The following is a 16262-nucleotide window of genomic DNA, read 5'->3' on the forward strand; positions in this document are numbered from 1 at the left end:
TTCTTATCTACTAAGTCTATTCCCTTCAGTACCTTGAATGTTTCGATCATGTCCCTTCTAAGGTTTGGACTTTTGCTATATTGTTTGAGATTATTTCGGAGATGTTTGTATGATTGCAGGTTATGGGAATGAGAAGGAGAATGTCATCAGCATAGGATAGAATAGTTTCATCTTCCAGCTCGATGTTCTCTAATGAGCTCATGAATATATTAAAAAGGATAAGCCCATAAGCCATTCTAACCACTACATTTATGGTGAAACATGTGCGCCCACCAACCCCAACTCTACTGCCATATAGGTGTCACCTGCAGCCATAAGGGCTTTTGGGATTGTAGACAGGGGGATATAATGGGTTTGAGGGGGCTCATCATAACCTATAAGGGAGTTCTGGTGAGATATTTATCTGGCACTCTTTTTTGTGAAGTTCACAGCAGTGCCCTGTAAGGTGCCCCACTGCTCTGTTGCCATGTTTGGGTGGCCAGTCCATTACAAGATTGGCCCCTCCCACATCCAAATGGTCTTGTTCTGGGCTTTTGTGACTTGGACAAAATTTTGGTAAAAAATGTGATATAAAGATAGATGTCCAGCCGGTCTGGATGAATAACCTGGACATCCAGATAGACGATTTTAGGGGAAAAAAAATATTCTAGACGTATTTTTTGAAAATGGGCATTTTCCCACTGCCAACTTTGGGCGTCTACCACCATCCGCCCAAATCGGACTTAGACATATATTTTGATTATGTCCTTTCACATGTCTAAAAGGAAGAAAAAGCAGTAAATCAAACTCTAAATGTCATTCCTTTTTCTATCGCTGTGGCCCAGATCCCCATTATTCTCTCTACTCCCTCTTTTGATTTAACCAATTTTCCCTTCTCTTTCAACTCCCTGATCCTAAACAATCTCGCCTTTCTCTCTAGCCCCTCTCATTCAACAATCTCTATCATCTTTCAGTCCCTCCACTGTTGTCCCTACTGATTTCAATCCTCACCCCTCAGCCAGCTATCTTCCTCCTCCTCCAAACTTTTGGTTCTTTTATCCTAATATAGCTTAACTGGGGTTCCCATCCCTTGGAGCTCAAATGAAGGCTGTCTTTTGCGTGCTGTTTTTATTAGTTGTATTTATTATGTTCTTCTAGTGTTCATGCAGCATGCTGCTTATTTGATGCTCCTGTTTGTTTTCCGGATATGCTGTTGGATGGGAGCTCACCTTAACACTGCCAGGCACTGACCAGCAGAGCAATTCTAGTAACGTGCACTCAAACTCACCGAGAGCTGTGCAGCACTAAAACAAAAGAGAGGCTGTTCCAGGGCAGATGGTGGTAGTTGGAACAAATAAAGATATTCAAGGCAGGACATATTGAGCACTATGAAGTAATTTCTAGGTGCAATGATAATTTGTCAAGCTCTGGCCTAATGGCCATTAACTGCTATCAGATTATATTATTTCAGTTCGAGTACTGTCTAGTCTTTCCCTGAAATTAAATTACAAGAATATTTTATTTGCTAAATATGGGGTGAGTTTTGTACTGGAGAAAAAATTAAAAATTCAGATTTTACCAGTGGGAGTCTATGAAAATCACCATCATTGATTATTAATAATAATAATAATAACTTTATTCTTATATACCGCCAACAATCTTGCGACTTCTAGGCGGTTTACAATAAAAACTGTAAATACAATCAAGAGAAAAACTTTAAATACAATCAAAGAAGTAGTAAATACAATCAAGAGAAAACTTTAAATACAATCAAAGAAGTTGTAAATACAATCAAGAGAAAACTTTAAATATAATCAAAGAAATTGTAGATACAATCAGGAGAAACTTTACGTACAGCGAATTAAAGAGTATAGCAATGTATATCTCGTACAATGAATTAGAGAGTATAGCAGTGTCCATCTGATAATATTAATAATGTTAATGTCAGTTTGTGTGTTGCAAGGCCAGGAAGTGCCAGGTTGTTTACATAGAAGTATATATATTCCGTAAGTTTGTAGAGTGTTCATATTTAGTGAATGTCAGTTTGTGTGTTGCAAGGCCAGGAAGTGCCAGGTTGTTTACATAGAAGTATATATATTCCGTAAGTTCGTAGAGTGTTCATATTTAGTGAATAGGGGTTGGGGTTAACAGTTTGCACGTTTAGGTATGTGGTGATGTTACGAGGGGGATTGCTGTTCCGGTTCGTTACCTAGGTATTTCAAGAATAGGTAAGTTTTTAGGTGTTTCCTGAATTCTTCATAGTTGTTTGTTTGCGCAATTAGTTTTTCTAGGTCTTTACCCCATATGGCTGCTTGATATGATAGCAGTTGTTGATGGTGTCTCTTATATTTGCACCCTCTAGCCGGTGGGGAGACAAATTTCATGTGTGTTTTTCTTTCATGTCTATTGGTTGGGAATGAGAAGAGGTCTGTAATGTATTTTGGGGCTAGACCATTTAATACTTTGAAGCAGAGACATCCTAGTTTGAACTTCGTGCGCGCCTCCATCGGTAGCCAGTGTAGGAGTCGGTAGGAAGGGGTTATGTGATCGGACTTCTTCAGCCCGAAAATCATCCTGACTGCTGCATTTTGTATCTGTTGTAGTCTTTGCATTTGCTTCTGGGGGATTGTCAGATGGGTGATGTTGCAATAGTCCATGTGGTTTAGTATTAGGGATTGTACTAGAATTCTGAAAGCTGACGTGTGGAAGTATGCCTTAATGGATTTAAGTTTCCAGAGAGTGAAAAACACTCTTTTGATTAAGGAGTCTATGTGGTCTTTCATGGTTAGTCCTTGGTCTAGTATTACTCCTAGAATCTTCGTCGTTGGTTGAATGGGGTAGTTTAGATTGTTAATGTGTAGTGATATTGTCGTATTCTGTGCATGTGGCGAGGCTATGAAGAATTTAGTTTTTTCTGAATTGAGCTTCAGTTTGAAGTCTGTGGTCCATTGATCCATTGTGTTTAGCGCTTCAGTTGCTGTGGGGGTAATTAAGGCAGCAGGTAGGCAAATAAAGGCAGTCCATTTTCCATCATAATTTTACAGCTCTGAAAATAAAACAGCTTTCTTTTATATGTATTTCAAGTGCAGCTCACAAGTCCCCGTCCTGACATTTTCTCATAAAACTAGTAATTACTGCACTCATTTAAAAGGCCTTTAAAAATGAGAGAAACAAAAGGCCCAAAGCAAAGAATAATAAAAAGTATTTAAGCTAATATATGAAAAAGAAAACCTTCAACATAAAAATTCCATGGTTAGTACAAATATCAAGACAAAGAAAACAAATAAGAGAAGGAAGGCAGCAAAGAAACAGCAAAATATAGTTCCCAGACATTTTTGAGAGTTTTTGTTTGTTGTGAAGTCACTGGATGTTGCAATCTGTTAACCCAAAAGCATATTAAATGTGAACAGCGGTGATGTTTTGTGAAGCTGGCCATGAAAACATGAAGTGGAATAACCTAATAGTGCAGTGGCTTTTAATCTTGGTGAAAGGGGTTTGATTCCCACTGCAGCTCCCTGTGACCCTAGCAAGTCACTTAACCCTCCATTGCTCCTGGTACAAAAAACTTAGGCCCCGAAGTCCATAGAGATTTAAAGCAGTGGTTGCCAACCCTGTCCTGGAGGACCACCAGGCCAGTCGGGTTTTCAGGATAGCCCTAATGAATATGCATGAGAGAGATCTGCATATAATGGAGGTGCCAGGCATGCAAATCTGCTCCACGCATATTCATTAGGGCTATCCTGAAAACCTGACTGGCCTGGTGGTCCTCCAGGACAGGGTTGGGAACCACTGATTTAAAGGGGCTGTTGCTGCGCAGCTTTGTAAAACAGGCTGTTAGATTATGAGCCCACAAAGGACAGAGAAAGTATCTACATTTAATGTGTACAGTGCTGTGTATGTCTAGTAGTGCTATGGAAATGATTAGAGGTAGTAGATCAGCAAGCCAAGAACCAGGGAATCCAGGGTTCAAATCCTGTTTCTTCCACTAAAACTCACCAGGACCTGGGCAAATCACCTAAACCTCCATTGCCTCAGGTAGAATGTAGATTGTAAATCCACTTGGGACATGGAAATAACTTGCGTACCTGCTTGTAACTCATCACCTTGAGCTTGCACTTAAAAAAGGTAAGAAATTAAAAGATGCTGGTATGAAATCATACATCTGTCAACTCAAAATCACGACCATTGTCCTATTCCTTTCATATGCTAGTTCTCAGGTGCATGAACTACACGGTCTGCTAGCGCTGAGCTTCACCATGCATCCAAAGGCGAGTCACAACGATTAGGTAAAGCACTTAGTGTCATGCTATAAGTTTCTGCTAAAAAATTATTCATGATAAAAAAACAGAGAAAGGGATGGAAATAGAACACCCCCTCCCATCTGTGTCTATATTGCATTATATGTCATATCCTTATTTGTAATCCATACTCCAACTATCTTTATGGGAGAGTGGGCTAAAAAATTGAATTAATGAATAAATAAATACTCACATAAACATTATGTTCTAAACACATTTCAGTAAACACAGAAGATAGTACCTTGCTTTCACTTTCATGCGAAAGGATTTCCAGAGCTTCTAGATGCGACAGGCCTTGGAACTCATCAAAGAGCACTCCATAATGTGCTGTCCTCTCATCCGGGAGCTGCTGAGACAATCTCTGCTTCTCTTTCTCCTTTGCTTCTCTTAACATCTGCAAACAGAAGGCACAGATGGGCCAGTAAAGCCGTGGAGGGGCATAATCAAAAGATACATCTAAGTCCGATTTGGATGTATGGTGCTAGGCGCCCAAAATCAGCAGGGGAAAAATGTCCATTTTTGAAAAATACATCTAGAATTTTTTTTCCCCAAAAATCGGCTATCTGGACGTTCATGCCATTGATTGTTCAGACCACCAGTTCATCTATCTTTATACCACATTTTCAACCCAAAATTTGTCCAAGTCATAAATAACCAGAACAAGACCATTTGGATGTGGGAGGGGCCAATCTTGTAATGGACTGGCCACCCAAACAGGGCAACATAGCAGTGGGGCAACTTATAGGGCACTGCTGTGAACTTTATAAAAAGAGTGTGAAGTGGCACTCTAGGGGGCGCTATGGAATGGATAATGAACAATATGTATTTGTGGAGTATTTTGTGGAGTTTTTCTACAAAAGCGCCTGCTTTTCGTATGATTCTGGGTAACTCTAGTTAGATACAAGCATATGTGTTAGTTAAGGCCACGCCCAATAGAAGCGTACGAAAAGTTGGTGAATAAAAATCTGAATATGGCCAGAAAAACACACTATAGATTAATATTACTGAAAAGCATAATAATAGTCTTTTTATGTACTTTGCTATTAAGCCAGATCATAGAGGAAATCAGGATATACATGAACTCCATCTTGAGGTAGTGACTCCATTTTGTTCTTTGGTTCTTTGTTCAGTCCCCTTTAGCCTCGTGGTTCTAATTGATACCAGATGTGCTTAAGGCCGGTTAGGAAGAGCATATTGGATTACGTATCCCAAAATGAAGCATAACATGTATTAAGTGTGTTGGATGTGTACAAGGGGCCCCGAACGAAGGAATGATTGATATATGAAAGAGATATATGAAAGAATGATGTGTACTTAATTTCTAATATTTTATATATTTTAAACCTGAAGAAACACTAAGGAAAAATCTTGAGGTAACATCTGGAAATGGTTAAGTTATGCCAGAGACACCTTACTATGAAAGCCCTCTAGAGCTCCAGCATAGGAAGGCTTCTGTGTATCAGTGAAACCTAACACTGTCAATTTTCAGAGAGAGGGGGAAACAGCCCCTCCTTTTTCTGATGCTGATAGGGCCATGAAGTTTTCAGCACTTCAAATGCAGTTTCTCCTGAAATAGATAAGTAGGTTTAGATTTAAAGTTTTTGGCTATGTTATAAAATGTTTATGTATATTCAGAAATGAATGTAAACAAAAAATATGATTTCTGGAACTTATATTTCATGCTAAAAAGAAGTTCTTTGTCCAAATTTAAGGACAGCCTCTGTTAATGGATTGGCTGACAAGTAATGATGTCATGCAGACAAAAGGTATATATTGGGGAGCTACGAATTATCAAGTTGAGATCTTTATCAGAAGGCCAGTGTTTGGCAACTATAAAGACCTCCCGGTAATGCAAAATTAACCCTTTTGAGGTCCATTCTGACAATTATTAAACGGACATAATTATTTTAATAAAATTTGCGTCATGTGTTATTTCTCATGTACTTTTTATACACCTAGCGTGCTAGCCGCTTACGGCTGCTTAGTACGCGTGTGCATCCATGCTCAGGTGCCAGATAAACATCTCATCAAAACTCCCTTATAGGTTATGGTGAGCCCCCCCAAAAAAAACCCACCATAACCCCCTGTCTACAACCCGAAAAGCTCTTATGGCTGCAGGTAGTAGGAAAAGAAAGATCTTCTAGCTCAACTAGTCTCTGAAAATCAGAAAAGAAGTGTTAAAGAATTCTAATGACAAAAGAGGGGAACTTTATATATATTATATTATTAAAAGAACTGTACAAATCTTCTAGGACAGGAGTGAATTTTTTTTTTTTTGGGGGGGGGGAGAGGGTACTCCTTCTTTTGCATTTCTTGCCCCAGGACCAGTATCTCCACCCTGCCTCCTCTCTATTGTACAGTTTGTCTCTCTCTCTCTGTAACTTCCAGCATCTCTCCCCATCTCCCCCTTGTCTCTTTTTCTTTTGATCTTCTCCCCGTCACTCCCTACCCCCATCCCAGCATGTCTTTCTCTCTCTCTTTCTGGGTTAGACATCTTTCCTCACCTTTCTTCCTTGTTCTCTCATTCAAGATCTATCTTTCCATCCCTTACTCCCTATAGAAACATAAAAACATGATGGCAGATAAATGCCAAATGGTCCATCCAGTCTGCCTATCCGCAGTAACCATTATATCTTCCTCTCTCTAAGAGATCCCACGTGACTATCCCAGGCTTTCTTGAAATCAGACACAGTCTCTGTCTCTACCACCTCTACTGGGAGACTGTTTCACGCATCTACCACCCTTTTTGTAAAAAAGTATTTCCTTAGACTACTCCTGAGCCTATCTCCTCTTAACTTCATCCTATGCCCTCTCATTCCAGAGCTTCCTTTCAAATGAAAGACTCAACTCATGCGCATTTACACCATGTAGGTATTTAAACGTCTCTATCATATCTCTCCTCTCCCACCTTTCCTCCAAACTATACAGATTGAGATCTTTAAGTCTGTCCCCATATGCCTTATGACGAAGACCACACACCATTTTAGCAGCCTTCCTCTGGACCGACTCCATTCTTTTTGTATCTTTTTGAAGATGCGGCGTCCAGAATTGTACACAATATTCTTATGATCTGGCAGTCTTATGATCTGGCATTTCTTTGTCACATTTCTTTTTATCCCCACACGGGTGCATCATCTCTTTCCCTCTCCCCCTCAGTGGGTTAGGCATCTTTTCCCATCTTTCTTCCCTGTCTCTTCATTCAAGCTCTATCTTCCCTCCCCCTGTTCCCTGTGATGTGGCATTTCTTTGTCACATACCTTCCCTCCTCCCCCCCTCCTGGCGAGTACATCATTTTTTCCCCCCATAGTCTGATATTTCACTCCCTTTCCTCTACCTGCCCAGTCTGGCATCTTTTCCTTCTCTCCCTGCCTCCCGGTGCTGCAGTCCTCTGACCTTCCAGCAGCATCGCAGATCAAGGTAGCCTCACCCCCTGATGGCACCAGAAGCTTTCCATTTTCATTGTCCTGACTACACAAGAACAGGAAGTCATGCAGAGGGAAGACTTCCGGGGCCAGCAAGAGGTGAGGCTGCCTTGCTCTGCAATATTTCTGGAAGGTCAGAGGATTGCAAAGCTGTGGGGAAGGGGAGGGAGAAGGAAAATAGATGCTGAACTGCTAATGGGTAGAAGGAAGGGAAGGAACAGAAATATTGGACCAGGAGGAAGGAAAGAGAGATGCTAGGTTGTGCCAAAGGCAGAGATTTGCATGTGATTTGTGGTAGTGGTGGGGGGATAAACCTTATGGGAAAGCATCAGAAGTTTATGATGGATTTGAAATATAATAGGTAACCAACGATGACAGGCCAGAAAGGGGGAGGGCAACGTGTTTAACATGAGACAATAGGCAAACTTACGTGCTTTGAGCTGTTTGCTGTCTTTTGAGGAGAACCCTATGTATGCAAGGCAACTAGGGAATTAGGCAGGCTGTATCTTCAATATAACTGTGAATAGTATGGATGTGCTAAAGAGCCAAGAAACTGGACTTCACTATTAAGACCACATGGACATCAAAACACAGTTTGAAGCCCTTGTAGACACCTAGATATTTGAAAGGCAGTATAAATAAGCATATTTGTTTCCACTTCTAGTAATATATACCACCACCAATTCATTAAAACAGCTATTCCCAACCCACTCCTCAGGGCACACCAAATCGGATTTTCAGAATATCCATAAAGAATATTCATGAGTTAGATTTGCACGCAACTGAGACAGTGCATGCAACTCTAATCTTGTTCAATTTCATTGTAGATATCCTGAAAACCCAATGAGACTAGATGTGCTCCGAGGCATGGACTGGGAAAGCTGTATTAAAAAAAAAAAAAAAGCTGCCTTCAATCCAGTACATGACACTGAGAAGTTTAAGAGAAATGAGAAAAATATTCATGTCTCTCCAGATTTTAGTAGAATGTATGTGCTACTGTAAACATTCCTCTGATTAGCAACACTGAAATACTGAGTTGAAATCCTAATCAGAAAACAGAGGTTCTCATCCCAGTCCTCAGGTCACATTCAACCAGTCAAGTTTTGTGAATATCCACAATGAATATGCATGAGATGGATTTGTATGTAATGGAGACAGTGCATGCAAATTTATCTCATGCAAATTCATCATAGGTATCCTGAAAACCTGACTGGCTGGGTATGTCCTGAAGACTGGGTTGAAAACCCTTATCTTAAAAAGCATTGATTTGGTTGCTGGGCTGTTGAAAACTTCTGAAAAGCAATTATGTGTTCATTGAATCCACTGTTTGGGAGCATCAAAGCCCTTGGAGGTTTAAATCAAACCTGACGAATTACTAGTACCACCAATGTAACTATAGTCTTACAAGTTAATACTGTGGCAAGCAAACTCCCTTTACCTTTCTACAGCTTACACCCAACTTGGTCATACCTGTGATAAAGAAGCAGTACGTTGCATCAAGATCTTGGTTCTCTTAAATCCTGGATCACTTTCTGCGAGGACATCCATTGTCTTCTTCCCAATAAATTCCAGAGCATCCAGTCCACCAGTCAGAACAGTTTTACCCTGCACACAGAGCAACATGCCAACATATTTTCATCTTAACAAAATCAGTAGCTCTGACAATAATGCATTAAGTCGTTTCTTTCTGTCCTTTCTCCCACATTTCTATTAAAAGTACAGAAACGGGCCTAACCCAATGACTTAGCAGCATTATGTTTCAGCTGGATTACTGTAACTCTTATTTACTGTGGCATTACTAGTTCTGAAATTAAACGATTTCAGAATACTCAAAATATATTCCTCAAGCTCATCTGTAAATGTGAGATTTTGACTATAGCACATAAGAACATAAGAAGTTGCCTCCGCTGAGGCAGACCAGAGGTCCATCTCGCCCAGCGGTCTACTCCCGCGGCGGCCCATCAGGCCCATTGCCTGAGCAATGGTCCCAGACTATCCCTATAACCTACCGCTACTCCTATCTGTACCCCTCAATTCCTTTATCCTCTAAGAACCTATCCAAACCTTCTTTGAAGCCTTGTAACGTGCTCCGGCCTATCACAGCCTCCGGAAGCCCGTTCCATGTGACCACCACCCTCTGAGTGAAAAAGAACTTTCTGGCATTTGTTTTAAACCTGTCCCCTTTTAATTTCACCGAGTGCCCCCTTGTACTTGTGGTTCCCCATAATCTAAAAAATCTGTCCCTGTCTACTTTTTCTATACCCTTCAGGATCTTGAAGGTTTCTATCATGTCTCCTCTAAGTCTCCGCTTTTCCAGGGAGAACAGCCCCAGCTTTTTCAGTCTGTCAGTATATGAGAGGTTTTCCATACCCCTTATCAGCTTAGTTGCTCTTCTCTGGACTCCCTCAAGTACCGCCATGTCCTTCTTGAGGTACGGCGACCAGTACTGGACACAGTACTCCAGATGCGGTCGCACCATTGCACGATACAGTGGCAGGATGACCTCCTTTGTCCTGGTCGTGATACCCTTCTTAATGATACCCAACATTTTGTTTGCTTTTCTTGAGGCTGTGGCGCACTGTGCCGACACCTTCAAAGATGTGTCTACCATTACTCCCAGGTCTCTTTCAAGGTTACTTACCCCTAGCAGTGATCCTCCCATTCTGTAGCTTTTTCCCTACATGCATGACCTTGCATTTCCCTACGTTAAAGTTCATTTGCCATTTTTTGGCCCATTCTTCTAGCGTCGTTAGGTCCCTTTGCAGATCTTTGCAGTCTTCCATGGTTTCAACCCTGCGGTAGAGTTTGGTGTCATCCGCAAATTAGTGTCATTAGTTTTTAAGAAATACCAGCTTCCATTCCCTTAAAGGATCAATCAAAATCTTAATGCTAGCACTAGCACATAAGGTCTTTCTTACAGGGATTCCCCACTACAATATTCTTTATTCATTTTGCTCTCTTGGGGGCCCTTTAAGTAAAGCTTATCGTGTGCTAAATGCTGCATGCCCTATCTTATATCTATGGGCCATGTGGTACTTTTAGCACATATTAATGTCTGTTAACTTGTTTTAAGCTTTAGTAAAAGGGCCCCTTAGGCTGCAAGAAAAAAAACTTACTGTCAATTCCACCTTTTGTATGTGCTTATTTTGAATTGACTAGACCAGGAGCTCTTAACTAGTGGTGCCTATGTCTCCAAAGAGTATGGAAAAAGATCAAATGGGGTGTGGAGAAGGGTTTGGAAATCTATGGGTTTTATGCCTGTGATAGTACCGAAAGCAGTTGAAATGTACTTCTAATAGTGCTATGCTCCTTTGTTATTTTGAGGCTTTCTCCCTCTTAAAATTTATATGTCTGAAGTGGTGTGCCTTTCAGTAACCATGATTGAAAAACTTAGTTTTTGATGTTTGTTTTGAAATCTAAGGCAATTTATTGAAACTTACTAGACAGAATAAAGGTAGTTATTAGGACTGGTATTGGTAATAATTTTAGCAAAATATTAGCAGTTATCATAGTTCACGGTTAACAGCAACATATGAGGCTGTCATAGAAACATGATGGCAGATAAAGACCAAATGGCCCATCCAGGCTGCCCATTCACAGTAACCATTATCTCTTCCTCTCTCTAAGAGATCCCATGTGCCTACAGAATATAGGCTGACAAAATGGCCTTATGGATCCATCTGGAGATCGTGACCTTGGAAGAAGGCATGCCATGCATGGAAGCATAAGTCAGCACAAACATATGGTCAGACAGCCTAAACTCACTGTTGACCTCTAGATAGCAAAGAAGCACTCTTTCACATTTAACTTCTTCTGTTTCCTAGAACCTGTAGGTTGGAATACAGGCAAATGGACCTTCCAATTAACATGAAACATTGAAACCACCTTCAGAAGAAAAGAAAGAACAGTGCATAGGGAGATTCCAGTCTCCGAGATTCTAATCTCTGGTGGACACATGGTTTAAGAAAGGGGAAGCGAGGGAGGTGGTTATTGATTAGTTAAAGGAATGTTGGGTGGGGGAAGAATAGGATGGGCTGGTGAGGGTTTTGACAAACTGCAGTAATCTGGAACATGAGGGCAGTGCCAGGCAGACTTTTATGGTCCATGTCCTGTAAGTAACAAGATGGTTCAGATAGACTAGAGTGGGGCTTCGAGAGCAACTCCAGTAGTTGGAACCTAAGGACAGTACCAGGAGGATTTCTATGTCCCAGAAAAGCCAAAGAAAAAAATGTAATCATAAACTGATGAGGAATGTGATTTTTGGGCAGACGGGATTACATAGAGTATGAAGACAGAAAAGGGCCGACGGCCTAACAAGTCTGCCCACTCAAAGAACCCTCCCCCTAAAAGAACCCTCCCCTAAGCATTTCCCCAGAGCGAACCCACATGTTTATCCCATCGTCTCTTGAAGTCAAGCACGTTGCTGGCTTCGACTACCTGGCGTGGAAGACCATTCCAACGATCAACCACCCTTTCGGTGAAGAAGTACTTCCTGATGTCGCCATGAAGTCTCCACCCTTGAGTTTGAGCAGATGCTCTCTTGTTGCCGTGGGACCTGTAAGGAAAAAGATATCTTCCTCCACCTCAGCTCGGTCTCTATCATGTCTCCCCTCTCTCTGTGTTCCTCGAGAGAATATAACTGCAGCCTGCTTAGACGTTCTTCATATGGGAGATCCTTGAGTCCTGAGACCATCTTAGTGGCCATTCGCTGAATTGATTCCATTCTCTTCACATCCTTTTGATAATGTGGCCTCCAATACTGAACACAGTACTCCAGATGAGGTCTCACCATGGACCTGTACAACAGCATTATAACTTCAGGCTTTCGGCTGACAAAACTTCTTCGGATGCAACCCAGCATTTGTCTAGCCTTGGTTGAAGCTTTCTCCACTTGATTGGTAGTCTTCATATCTTCCCTAATGATTACACCCAGGTCCCGTTCTGCGACAGTTCTTGTTAAGGTTTCACCATTCAGAGTGTATGTTTTGCAGGGATTACCGCTACCAAGGTGCATAACCTTACACTTTTTGGCGTTAAAACTCAGTTGGCAAGTATTTGACCATTTTTCCAGTAAAAGTAGGTCCTGCCTCATAGTGTCAGGCACAATTGCGTTGTCCACTACGTTGCATAGCTTAGCGCCATCGGTAAATAATGTAATTTTACCTTGAAGTCCTTGGGGCAGGTCTCGTACAAAGATATTAAATAGTATCGGACTCAAGACCGAGCCCTGCGGCACTCCACTGGTCACTTCCGACGTTTCTGAGGGAGTACCATTTACCACCACCCTCTGAAGTCTACCACTGAGCCAGTCTTTAATCCACGCAGTCAATGTTTCTCCTAGTCCCATTGTATTCATTTTGTTCAATAACCTACGGTGTGCGACACTATCAAAGGCTTTACTGAAGTCTAAATATACTATATCCAGGGACTCTTCCCTATCTAGTTGTTTCGTTACCCAGTCAAAGAAGCTTATCAGATTGGATTTACAAGACCTTCCCTTCGTAAATCCATGCTAGTGGGGATCCCTCAGCCTCTCGTCATCCAGAATCATATCCAATCTGTTTTTAATCAACGTCTCCATAAGTTTACACACTATTGATGTGAGACTCACAGGTCTGTAATTTTCAGCCTCTGACCTGCATCCCTTTTTGTGGAGCGGAATGACGTTAGCAATTTTCCAGTCCAAGAGGACTTTTCTCTTGTTTAGGGAAAGATTGAAAAGCGCAGATAATGGCTCTGCCAGGACATCTCTCAATTCCCGAAGTACCCTGGGGTGTAGATTATCCGGTCCCATGGCTTTGCTCACTTTCAGCCTTGATAGCTCATGGTAGACGCTGCTCGCGGTAAATTTAAAGTCCCGGAACGGATCCTCCGAGCACTCCCTTGTCTGCATCTTCGGTCCGGATCCCGGTGCCTCACAGGTAAAGACCGAGCAGAAGTAGCCATTGAGTAGTTCGGCTTTATCTGAGTCTGAGTCTACATAGTTACCGTCAGGTTTCCTGAGACACACAATCCTGTCTGTGTTCTTTTTTCTGTCGCTGACATACCTGAAAAATGATTTATCCCCTTTTTTAACATACCTAGCTATGTTTTCTTCCATCCGGATTTTGGCATCCCTGACTGCTGTTTTGAGAGTTCTAGATTTCACCAGATAGGCTTTTTTAGTTTCCGGTTGTTGTGATTGTTTGTAGGATACAAATGCTCTTTTCTCTGCGGAGAACCACTAGGGTCTATTATTTCTCCGTCTTTTACTCACGGTTTGTATGTAGAGGTTGGTTGCTTCCTGCAGGGTAGATTTCAGAGCCGACCACAGTACCTCCACATCATCCGTCGTGTCCTGGTTTTGCAGCACCTCATAGACAAAGTCTCCCATGCTCTGGAAGTTAGCTCCCTTAAATTTAAGGACCTTTGTCGATGTATTTGTCCTTGTGACTCCCTTCCTGAGGTGAAACCACACCATGTTGTGGTCACTGGAGGCTAAAGCATCTCCTACCGAAACCTCTGTGACACTGTCTCCATTGGTGAGTAACAGGTCCAGAATCGCCTGATCCCTGGTGGGCTACAATACCATCTGTTTGAGGCATGCTCCCTGTATGGAGGCTAGTAACCTTCTGCTGCCGCTGGTCGTAGCGGTAAGTTTGTTCCAGTCTACATCAGGCATATTGAAGTCCCCCAACAGCACAGTGTCTCCATGCAGAGTGGTGGTCTCGATGTCTTCGATGAATTATTTGTCTATGTTGTTTTGGAGGTCTGTACACAACATCAAGATACAGGCATTTGTCATTGCCCCTGGCAAGGTTCACCCAGAGGGATTCCCCCGTATACTTGACGTCTATTATCCTGGTAACTTTGAAGTCCTCTCTGATATATAGAGCTACCCCTCCTCCGGTTTTGCCTTTTCTGTCTCGGTGGAGCAAGTTATATCCTGGTATAGCCATATCCCATCCATGGGACTTCGAGAACCAGGTTTCTGTTATCGCCACCACATCTAGGTCAGCATTTTTCATTTCTGTTTCCAATTCCAGAATTTTATTGCCCAAACTACGTGCGTTAACATACATAGCCGTCCATTCACTATGTTTGTCCAGTCTGCATGGAGATTTTCCCGTTTGAGTTAGTTTGTCCCTTTCAGTAATGCCCAAACTACGTGCATTAACATACCTAGCCGTCTATTCTCTATATTTGTCCGGTCTGCATGGAGATTTTCCCGTTCGAGTTAGTTTGACCACCTCATTATTGTCTTCGACGCAAGTTTGTTTGTTGAAACTTAGTTTGTCCCCCTCATTACTGTCTTTGATGCAAATACTTACCTTAGACTCAAAGACGCAGTGATTATTTATCCTACCAAGATGAGATTGGGTCCCCTCCCCCAGTTCACCTAGTTTAAAGCCCTTCGAAGCAGGCGGGCCAGACGTTGTCCAAAGACGTTCTTCCCTCTTCTGGTAAGATGTAGCCCGTCTAATCCCTGCAGACCTTGAAGTGCTTCTCCATGATCCAGGAATCCAAAGTTCATCTCTCTGCACCATCCGCGTAACCACTCTTTTGTCCTCTGGATACGTTCTTCCCTAGCTCTACCCTTGCCTCTTCTGGAAGGATGGAGGAGAAGAGCACCTGCACCTCCATCTGCTTCAGCTTCTCACCCTGGGCTCCAAAGTCTTCAGGTATCTTCTCCAGGGTGTTCCTGGCAATGTCATTCATCCCAACATGGATGAGGAGCATCGGGTAGTGATCGTGGGGCTTGATTAGTCTTTCTAAGCCGGTGGTCACATCTCGGATCCTGGCTCCTGGCAGACAGCAAACCTCTCTTGATTGTAGATCTGGTCTACATACTGGTCCCTCTGTGCCTCGCAGCAGGGAGTCTCCAATGACAACCACTCTGTGCTTTTTGGGGGGGTGGTGATCCGTTGCTTCTGGAGTCGGGGTCTTCCGCTGGGCCTCAAGATCACTCCCCAGGATATCCTCCTGAATTCCGTTGGCAGGTCTTTCCTGTAGGAGCTGGAATCTGTTCCTCAAGGTGATCTGTGGGGTTGATGTTAGGCTGCTGTGCTTGCATGAAGAATAAGAAGAGGAAGGCCTTCTGTGTTTGCTTGCAGAGGTGACTAGCTGCCAGGTGTCAATGTCTGTAGCCTCTTCTTGCACCTCAACCGCTACTTCCAATGATGTAGGTCTGGTCGGTTTGTGCGTCTCAAAGATGGTCCTGTCTTCTTGTGCCTGCTCGGAGACTTGGGACTCTCGGGACAGCTCTTGGGACAATTCTTGGAGGACTTCATCGATGAATGCCTCATCTTCCTGGATACTTATCAGGCGTAGCACTTCTTCCTTCAGACTCATCAGCTCTTGCAGTATGTCTCCGTCAGGCTGTTGCTGGATAACTCCTTCTGTCTGCACAGAGACCGAAGTCTTCAGCTGGATAACTCCTTCTGTCTATACAGAGACCGAAGTCTTCAGCTGGGGCACAGCTTTGGTCTGCACAGAGACCTCCTTCATCTGTCGGGGGTCCTCTTCAGTCTGCGTGGAGACTGTGGCCATCCTCTGAATCTCTTCGGCAATCGGAACGCTGGAT

General features: G+C 42.5%; 1 protein-coding gene across 3 annotated transcripts in view; it reads right to left on the minus strand.

Annotated features, from left to right (window-relative positions):
* The window catches only part of FAM114A1 (family with sequence similarity 114 member A1), a 131355-nt gene that overhangs the window by 72222 nt on the left and 42871 nt on the right, over positions 1–16262 (minus strand). For all 3 annotated transcript variants that reach the window (XM_033947434.1, XM_033947444.1, XM_033947455.1), the window contains exons 6-7: positions 9170–9304; positions 4519–4671 (exon numbers count right to left, since the gene is read on the minus strand). In XM_033947434.1, coding sequence (XP_033803325.1) covers positions 4519–4671; positions 9170–9304 — 288 coding nt within the window. The remainder of the gene's footprint in view (positions 1–4518; positions 4672–9169; positions 9305–16262) is intronic.

This window comes from Geotrypetes seraphini, chromosome 1 (assembly GCF_902459505.1).
Source record: "Geotrypetes seraphini chromosome 1, aGeoSer1.1, whole genome shotgun sequence".
Taxonomy (NCBI): Eukaryota; Metazoa; Chordata; class Amphibia; order Gymnophiona; family Dermophiidae; genus Geotrypetes; species Geotrypetes seraphini.